General features: G+C 42.3%; 2 protein-coding genes across 3 annotated transcripts in view; one reads left to right on the top strand and one right to left on the bottom strand.

Annotated features, from left to right (window-relative positions):
- Positions 1-8,247, top strand: part of JAM3 (junctional adhesion molecule 3) — a 33,042-nt gene extending 24,795 nt beyond the window's left edge. For both annotated transcript variants that reach the window (XM_083808722.1, XM_083808721.1), the window contains exons 2-9: positions 7-72; positions 990-1,103; positions 1,566-1,718; positions 1,949-2,151; positions 2,584-2,683; positions 3,620-3,749; positions 5,004-5,058; positions 5,685-8,247. In XM_083808722.1, coding sequence (XP_083664848.1) covers positions 7-72; positions 990-1,103; positions 1,566-1,718; positions 1,949-2,151; positions 2,584-2,683; positions 3,620-3,749; positions 5,004-5,058; positions 5,685-5,720 — 857 coding nt within the window. In that variant the 3' untranslated portion in view covers positions 5,721-8,247. The remainder of the gene's footprint in view (positions 1-6; positions 73-989; positions 1,104-1,565; positions 1,719-1,948; positions 2,152-2,583; positions 2,684-3,619; positions 3,750-5,003; positions 5,059-5,684) is intronic.
- Positions 7,401-10,047, bottom strand: part of NCAPD3 (non-SMC condensin II complex subunit D3) — a 30,497-nt gene continuing 27,850 nt past the window's right edge. The window contains exon 35 of the mRNA XM_083808654.1: positions 7,401-10,022. Coding sequence (XP_083664780.1) covers positions 9,911-10,022 — 112 coding nt within the window. The 3' untranslated portion in view covers positions 7,401-9,910. The remainder of the gene's footprint in view (positions 10,023-10,047) is intronic.

Here is a 10,047-nt window from a genome sequence, read left to right as displayed (position 1 = left end):
TTCCAGGCTGCAGACTCTTGGCCGTGGAACTGACATCCAGCAACACCAAGCCCGTGGTGCAGGAATTCCAGAGTGAGTGCCATGGGGGCCCGCTGGCTGCCTGACACGACTGCTGCACTGCCCTCTGCCTGGAGCTTTGTATCAGTCCAAACAGCTGAGAAAAACTTTGCTTGGTGCTCATGGTTATCTGGGTTTCTTGGGCAAGGCAGAACTGCTGAGAGCTTGAGATTCAGCAAAGGCCTTAAGAATATGTCTGTATATCTCTCCGTTTTCAAAACGCTTGATTGAAAGGGTTTGTTGAAGTCCCCTGAAAGCCATTGGCATTGCAAAGTATCTGCCTAAGTGCTTTTTTGAACTGGATCCCAAATGGAGGAAAGGCAGTCGCTTTGCAATTAATACACTGAAAAGGGGTTCGGGAAATGTGTATTTTTTACCTTGGCCCTAATACAGCCTGCAACGTGATCCTGGGTGAGCCACCACCAACCCTGCTGTGGTGCCTTCTTGTGTAGAGATGGAGATGACGATGCCTCCCTCAAAAGGGACTGGATATGCTGGATTTATCCACAGGCATCATGGTCCCCAGGTCACCTGGGAGGACAGCATGTTGTCGGTACATCACCAGACACCACCCAAGGAGATTCTGCAGTCCTGACTCACGCTGTATGCTCTGATTAACAGCAAGACAGCGCCGTGGACTCACCCTGTCATAAGGTCTTGTTTGCCATACATCAGAGCCTGAAGAGAACAGTGTGTTCATTTCTCTCCATAGCTGATATCTGTACGGCTATTATTTTTGCTGGCCAAAATCCATCTTCCCCAATAGCTCCTGGAACCCAGCAGTGTTTCTGTTTGTGAGGCACATGAAAGAGAAGGCTTTTGCTTTGTGGGCAGCATCTCCTAATAAAACAGAGTGTGAGGCTGCTTAAAGCAGAGCAAAAATACAGCTGCTTCCTATTAACCTGTATTATTTCCTTTATTTCTCTTTCTAGGTGTTGAGCTGTCCTGCATCATTAAATCCACTGTAACGCCAGATCCCAGAATCGAGTGGAAGAAAATCCGAGATGGCGAAACCTCTTACGTATTTTTTGACAATAAAATGCAGGGTATGACGACGCATTGTTCTCTTAAACTTCCAAACCAGCCTCAGTTCAACTGAGAACAAACAACTCAGGAAAAGGCTGGCTTGCTGCTTTCTTCTGGAACTAGAGTTCAGCAGTAGAAGTACAAGGTGGAGAGAGAGAGCAGGATGTTATTTGCCCTCTGGCAGGTCATTATTGACAGTTCTCAGTACCGAGCCAGAGAGCTGGAGTGAGATCCTAGGTAGGAAATGATTAAGAAAGCAACTGCTGCAGCTTCCCTTCTCCAGCACCTGGTGGTCCTGGTCCTTGCATGTTTTCCTTTGTGGTCACTGCAGAGAGGAAGGCTCTTAACTTTAGAGCATCAGGTTCCTTTCAAGCGGTTCTCTGGACTCCAGAAAGAGTCCGAGATCAACCACTTAGTTCAGATGCCTGAAGTTAGTTTGTGTGACTATCTTGAATTTTTTCTCTCTCTTTCCTCTGTATCAGGAGACTTTGCAACTCGTGCAGAAATTCTGAGCCGGACATCGCTGGTGATTAAAAACACCACCCGGATGGACACGGCCACGTACCGCTGTGAAGTGGCAGCACCTTCTGATACTAAAACCATAGATGAAATAAATATCCAGCTCACAGTCCAAGGTATTGCTTCAGGTCCAGATACTTTTACAAGTGCTGCTAGCTAACAGAAGAAGCCGTGAGTCTTTCCACAGTTGAAACACTGGCATTCAACAGACTCTGGAACTTGTTGCTTAAAACTGGAAATAACTGAAAGTTTTGATGCCTCTGTAGCACAGCCATCTTAGAAACTATGTCAGAAATTATTTCTTTTTACTCAGCAGTAACTTTTGTGGTTTGTGTCTTTCCCGCAGTGAAGCCTGTGACTCCCAGATGCGTAGTGCCTAAAGCTGTACCCGTCGGTAAGACAGCCTCCCTTCACTGCCACGAGAACGAAGGTTACCCAAAGTCTACTTACAGTTGGTATCGCAACAGCGAACCTTTATCACCAGACACAAAATCAAACACCAAATTCCAGAATTCGTCCTACAGCTTGAACCCCGCCACAGGCACTCTGGTAATGCCCTTATGGGTATGGTCGAGACTTGTGTTGCCAGACAGGTTATTTCTAGGGTTGCTTCTGAAAGAGAAAAAGTCATTGTGTGGCTTTCAAGGAGGGTATAATTTGAAGAAGGTTAACTGTTTTAGGACGTGGGTGATTTGGGAAAAGGAAGATTAATATGATAGAAGATATTACCCTAGCTGTTTGGTTTTGATCACTGCTGATTCCACTTGCCTTTTTACAAAGAGGGAGGAAAATGTCTCATGGCCCACCACGAAGACTGGCAAATGGAGAATTGTGCAGTCAGAACTGCTCCTCATGTTCCTGTTAGTTCTCAGAATTCCCTACAATAATCTTCTCCTTGTGAATCCCTGAAGCAACTCTGGTCCTGCTTTCCAACGTGTTAAAATAACCCTCACAGTGCCTTTCCCCGTTCCTCCTCACCAGGTTTTCCACGCTGTGCACAAAGGCGACACAGGCCGTTACTCCTGCATAGCAACAAACGACGCGGGTTTTGCCAAATGCGAGGAGCAGGAGATGGAAGTCTGTGAGTGGCCCTACATACTTTTCGGCAATGTCGATTGATATATCACCATACATAAACCATCATCACCATGGGGAAAGAAGAGGGACATCCTAGAGCATGATGTCATTTCATCTTTCTCATAGCCCCTAACACAGCTAACTTTTCCAGGAAGGAATCAGGACGAGGTTTCTGCATGGCATTTTCAAAGCTGAGCAGCATTGAAGGAGGAAACCTGAGAGTAATACTGCAAAGTCTCAGAAGGCAGCATCTCTAAAGGCTGCTTATACTGAGTCAACAGGCACCCCTGCTATGCTTTACGTAGGCCATACTGCTGATAACCCACTCTGTACAACACAGGGAGGTTCCAAAAGTATCTTAATATCTAGATGACAGGTACAAGGATATCCAAACTATCAAAGAAAGAACACAGACAATCTTTAAGGATACTCAATAACTGTATAGAGGGCATTTTGGTTACTTTTCTAAATTTGTAGAAGAACAAAGTTAGTGTTACTTGTGTTAGGAATTTCAGTTTCCTAACAATGGTCTAGTCAGTCCCTCTTGCTGAAGTACCGCTTCTAAATGAACAAGACACATCCAGAGAAGAAGAAAAAAAAACCTACAAATTCAGGGAAACATTAAAACATTGTTCAGATTCATGAACAGTTTTAGGTTCAGACAAGCAAACAGTGAATGGCACGTGACTGGACCTGGTACACACCAGACAAGAAAAGAAAGATTTGTTAGTGTTTTACTTGGCCAGAAGAGAAGCTGTCTGTGCTGTGGATGGACTCTGAGTCTTTCCTGATTGGAGGTGCACTAGGGACTCACTAGATCCTTATGAATTACTGCAGTTTGCTTAGGATATTCAAGAGATGTTACTTTAGTGTACATAAAGCTAGAACGTTGCTACCACCTTAAAATAAAAGAAAAAGATTATGGTTTCTCTCTTTTTAGATGACCTCAATATTGGTGGGATAATTGGTGGAGTCCTGGTGGTCCTAGCAGTTTTGGTGCTCATCACTCTTGGTATCTGCTGTGCCTACAGAAGGGGCTACTTTGCAAACAGTAAAGAGACTGGGGAAAGGTAAGCTGGGATTCTTACGCAAGTCCCTGCGCCCACAGCTAGCATGAATTCGTCTGAAGCAGGCTAGAAATTGGTGGCTAAAATATATTTCAGTGCCTGACCTGGACATATTTCTTCCTAGTTCCCCACCAGAGACTATAGGCCAGCCTACTTCTTGAAGTATCCAATTCCCCACCATAAACAGTGCACCGTGCTGAAGGTTTATTTGCCTAAGGGAGAATTTTTGGTATAGCTCCTTTCGTGCTTGCTACCAAGACCAGACAGAGGAGTTAGAGCTGTGCTCCGATGTCTTCATACCTTGCATGGGAAGGGGGGAGCAGCACAATTAAATGTCTACAGGTGTTTGTCCAATAGGTTGTATGCTGTCAGCATACAGAGGTCTACAGCTTAACGAGCAGAGCTTGCTGCACAATTAGTTTAAAGCATCAGGACATGCATAGAAAATATATGCAGAAGAGTAGGCTGCCTGCAGGAAATCTCACTAGTTGTGACTTGGAACCTAAATTTGGGATTAAAAACAAGCACTTTAGAATGCACATTAGAACGTTAAAAACAACAGCATTAGCATTTAAGGTGACAATTTCTTCGTGGATCAGAAACGAGCCTTGATATCCTTACAGAATTTGTAGAAGAGATAATATATGGAAAACCAAGATTCTCATCAGATAGATTCATTCCATGTTAAATGCTGCTTTTCAGTAGAAATCCTGTAGAAGAAAAAAAAACATCCCCAGAAAAAGCTCCAAATACTCCATTTAAATGCAGCTGAGGGTTGGCTTACGCTGGACCTCACAGTCCGATGTTATTTCTGGATTCCTAGGGGACTGCAAACAAGTAGTGCTGCCTTATAACTAAGGAAAATGCTGAAGGCATCTGGCAGTGGAGGCTTAAAATTGACTTTGTAATTGCCACAAGAAATAATACAGGAGGCACACAGAAAGGTAGTGCACAGGGACCAAAGTAGGGGAGACCAGAAAAGTATCAGTTAATCTTTGCAGTTTTTGCAGATAGAGCTTGGTATTGTGGAAACATACAGCAATCTTTTTACCTTGTGCTGACGGGGAGTTTTGAGAAAATGCCAGTGATGATAAATGATGGAATATGTACAGACCTGGCATTTAAGCAATGAGAGAGGTTTCTCTGTTTTCTTTTCACTGGACTGCTTTTCCTCATTTTCTTCTTTCTCAGTCCCTCCTCTTCAAAATTCTGCAGGCTCCTTGTCCCAGAAATAAGATTTTTTTTCCTTTATTTCAGTTACAAGACTCCAGCAAAACCTGATGGTGTTAACTATATCCGGACAGATGATGAGGTAACCAATGATTTGCATTTAACATCTCTCTGTTCAGGAGAGGAAGAGGGTGGGCAGAGGACTACAAGCTTTTTTAGGGCCTGTAGACTTTCTTAGAGCGATCACCACTGAGAAGCAAGAATGTAGAACAGAGAGAAAACAGAAGGGTAAAGGCTGAGTCATTTCCTTAGAAATGTTGAACAGTTTAAGTTGCCTTAAGTGACTGATGCCAAGAGCAATCAAATGCAGCTCTGCTGTCTGTTATCTTATGGCTTGACCCCCTTAGGATGAGTTTCATTGGATTAAGTAGGCAGGCCACGATGCTTTTGCAAGATAATTTGCATTTTGGGATTTGAATAGATCACTAAGCTTAAGATGAGAAAAAGCCTCTCCCTCTTAGCAGAGATACTGAAGAGGGAATGAGAAAGTGCCCTGCCATGCCTCGGTATTGGAGGAGGAGAGCAGGAGAGGGACCACCAGCCTGGTATGACTGCTGCCCCCCTCTCCTTTCCAGCTGGGCAGAATGCTCCAAGTTATACAGATGGGATCTGCGTTTGAGAAGCATGTTACAGCCGGGGGCAGCAGGAACAAAGGGGTGCCTGGAAAACCACTAGATCCATCCTACAACCAGAATTGTTTCGTTGCAGGGTGACTTCAGACACAAATCTTCATTTGTCATATAAGATGCCAAAAGAATACTGCAAACCAGCAAAAGCAAGTGTGAAAATACCTCCTCCAGGAACTCGAAGTGAGAGCAAAAGATGAATTAAGTGCGCTTGGAAGAGTTTGGAACACACAAGAACTTGATAGCTAGCTATCTGTATATCTTTTTTTTCTTTGCCAAAGTTTAAAGTAACTCCTCACTGCCCAACTCATGTCTCCCCTGCCTCTGGAGATATCAACGAGATCACCTAAACCTGTCCTTGGAGTAAGGAAGAGTTTTAATACTTCCCAAGAGACTGTGCTGTGGAAGTCTGTGGAATTGCCTTCTCTTTGTGCTGCAGGGACACAGCCACAACATGCGAACCACCCAGGGGAGTAGCGTTACGTAAACATGTAGTAGACATTACTAGTGCAAATTACTAGTAGGAAAAAAAGGTGCTGACATGGCAATAGAAGGACTTCAAAGAATAAGATTTACCCATGCAAGGGGGAGTCTTCCTCTTGGTAGTTTGTTGCCCAGGCCTGGCTGGTGACTTTTACACATTTGTGATTGTCTTGTGCTTTTGACTCCCGACTGCTCAGGTGCAGAATAGGTATCTGACTAGTCAACAGGAACAGACAGCGATACAGCAAACGCAACTAATGTTCCCAGTCCTATTGTCAACTTACTGAATTCTCGTTACTCCATTTAACAAGAAACAGGCAGCATCAGGCCAGAAGGACTGCATCTGTTCACTGCTTCATAGAAAGCTCATTGCACGCAGGTAACCCCTAATTCTAATCTGCACAAAGCAGGCTTGCCTCTTGCGTCTTTTGGTGTTCTAAAGAGGCTTACAGTGGAGGCAGAGAACCTAGTGCTGAGACATCCCTTTCAGGAAAATTAAAGCCAAATACTTTCATGGGCCAAGATTCCCAGAAAAGGTACTGAGATGTCTTCAAGCTTTTTTACCTTCTGCGTTTATTTTGTAAAATCCCACATTCTAAATTTTTTGCAGAGATATATTTTGATTACTTCAGAAAAAGTAACGTTTCTATTTAAAGTGTAAATACATGATGCCAGCAGTGTTTAAGTAACGTAGCTATTTTTTTACTTTTTAAGCTACAGAGAGGAGCTCAAACATTGCTATAGTATGGCACTGTCAGAGCATATCAGTATTACAGCAGCGCGTAATACAAAACTGCAGGTGGAACAGCATCTCTTTCCTCTTAAACTAGCCTCTGCAATTTCCTTGTCACATGAGGTCTTACAAGACACAGGACAGAGTCACTCAGGGATAGTTTTTGTAAATTTATGGCAGGACCTATCAACTTTTTTATATATTAAACTTACTTTTCTTGCCAGTGACCAACACTTTGTTTTTGTTGTTGCAAGAAATATCCAGGGATGGCTTTTTGGATTCAGTTCCAATAAGGTGACAGAGTGACTTTAATGTGTTCTACCCTTCTGCAAGATCCCTAAAGCACTAACACAGTGTGACAGCTACGGCAACTTTACAGGTTTAGATTGCATAGCCAAGGCAACTGTTTCTGGAGTTAGGAAAGCAAAAGGTCAGTACAAAAGCACTTTTGTAATGTCAGTTGCAACTTGTCTCTAGAGGGTTAAAAAAAAAAGTCAACAAATCTAGTTCTCTTGCCTTTAAAGAGAATACATGGAAACACGTGTTTCCAAGAAACATACATGTTGATAATGTTGAAAAGCATTGGGTAATGTAAAACTGCAAGATGTGGATGCAACACTAGAACTGTGCTGTGGTTTAAGATTTTTTTTTTTTTTAATGTAGCATAATTTAGTGTTCTTGTATTTCCAATATGAATTGAGTTGTCTTAACTTTTCACGTATACAGTATTTTGAATACTTGACGATTTGGGCTGTCAGTGTTATTTTTTAGTGTTCTGCATTAATCTGCTTTGTTTCCTAGGGGCCTCGCTGGACATGCCATTGCTGCATTTGTTTTGCCTAAACAAAGTGTTATCACTTTCCTTTGGCTAGCAAAAGTACAAATAAGGATGGACAGCAATATCCGTATGTTCTTTACTTAACTGGGACATTACCACTTCTACTTTGCTACTACATTTGGGTTACCTTCTTAAGACACGCTCTTCAACCAAGCCACACAGTACTGTTCACAGGCTGCATGCTGCCTCTAATCATTATGACAATAGTGAGTGTAACATTCCTTTGCACTTTCTGTGTATCCACTACTCCTTTTCTGTGCTGCGTTTAGGATACCTATAGTAAGGGAGAGAAAGAAAAGGTTTGAATCAGGTTATCTCTGGGCCCTATGGGAGCACAATCTACAGCCTCACCATGAGCCAAAGGCAGCCTTCACGTGAAAAGCCTCCAAGCTAAGAATCAACTTATTTTTCAGTTCTAAAATGTGACAGTGGCATCTCTAACGAGAGAAGGGGAGATGATCCCCCAGTACAGCTCATGAGATCTGACTGATGGAACTCATTGTATCATTGTGAATAATATTCAGGTTTGTACTAATGTATTACGTTTAACTTTGCCAAGAATGTTTTACATAAATACCAAGCTATAAAGCATTCTTGTGGGTTTTTTTGATTTTTTTTCTTAAACAGTCATAATATTGCAGGCATCTGTTTTCAATTCAGTGAACGAAGGGAAAGTGGTTTCTGTCAGAGCACTCACTTATATTGGGCTGTAGGCTATAGGAAGTCCAATAGCAAGTCCTCGTAACAGTAACAGCATGTTACTGTTTATATTTATTCTTGGACATTCATCTATCCTTGGTTCTTCTCTATAGAAGACAGATTAAAGCTCGTGGGGCTTATCTCAATGTTGCGTGAGGACAGAACAAAAGCTAGAAAGCACACAGTATGAAATAAACCTACTTGAACTCCAATTTACCTTGAGAGGCGGTCAAGTAATATTTTCAGGCAGGAGAGAAGGAACAAGATACGTAGATGTGGTCAATAACCAACCATTGTTTAAGCCAAAGCCATTCCATATGTCTCCTGTTCCTAGGTTTTGACTTAGATTTTGAGAATAAAGTTTAACCTCGCTTGAAGGTTTCTCTGATCTTCAAAACAGAATAGGGAAAGTGAGGACAAATACTGAGATTCCAATGCAGAAGGTAAGTGTCTCTGGAAGGGCTGTGGCAAGAATATGCTCAGCCTGTTTCTACTTGTGCAGAAAAGCCTAGTCCAGTTCTGTGGTCTGTGCCTGAGTAAGACAAATCAGCATGAGTAAAACAGATTCCATTTTCAAGTTACAATGAAACCCAGGGTGAGAGCTCTGTAATAGAAGTTAACAACTGGAAAACTTCAGTGAGGTTCACATGGTATCAGAGACACAGAAATGGTCAGACACAGCACATTTATAATAAACAAGTTCTCTAGGCAGAGCACAAAGCTATGTATATGGCTTACCAACCTTGATTTTACTAAGTTACTCCTATCCTGCTTTCAGTCAAGTAAGTGTCTATATTTAAAAGCTGCTGGGTCCAACGTTAATTGAACAGAGTGCCTAAGATACCAGTGATGTAGTAGAAGAGACTTTGAGGCTGTAGAATTATATAGAAAAAAAAAGTTCTTTGTCAGATCAAGAAGAGGGGAGAAGTTGTGGGTGGAATTAATTCTGTAACCATTTATTTTCATAAAATTTTAATAATTGGAAATAGTACAGTTCAAGAATGGAAATATTCCATATAAAAGAACATTAAGGCTGTTCATACACACAGGAGTTTGCACAACAAATAAGAGGTGATGTAGCGTGCAATTACCAGATTTAGGGGTGTGGCAGTAACAAGCTGTTCTACCTTTGTTCAAATTAAAGCAATTCTAGTATATCACCAAGAGGGACAATGAGGGATCAAGTGAATAAGCTGAGCCACTCACTTCCCTGCAAGCTGTGATAAACGCATTTATTGCAAAGCTCATAGCAACATTACGCTCTTACTTTTCCAAATGGACAAATTATACATCCTGTGAGTGAATAGCAAGCCTCCCTTTATATTGGAGCTTTCTAGTACTTCAGTGAGCTTTGTCAAAAGCAGCAGCAGCTTATAATACATGTATTAGTGCCAGCTTTGCTGCATGTCCATACTCTAGAGAGTTTCACGTTAAAAAAATAGAAAAATAGATAAGGAAGGCAGGACACCTGTCCACAGTGATTTATAATTACAGAGGAGAGGGACAGATTTCAGACAACATGATGAAGATTCTGTACAAAAGTTCATTGAAAGGATCAGTTGTCTGGTTTCAGAGGAGTTCTCCGCTGGGACCGTCTCAGAGGGACACGCTGGCTGCTTTTTCTCCTTGCTGGAGACTCTACTTTCCACTCCCGTGGCAGGGATGGTCTGGAAGGAAGCACAGTGACCATTT

This window comes from Anser anser, assembly GCF_964211835.1.
Source record: "Anser anser genome assembly, chromosome: 22".
NCBI classification, from domain to species: domain Eukaryota; kingdom Metazoa; phylum Chordata; class Aves; order Anseriformes; family Anatidae; genus Anser; species Anser anser.
Note: the sequence above shows the minus strand (reverse complement) of the source record. Positions and strands in the feature narration are given on the sequence as shown.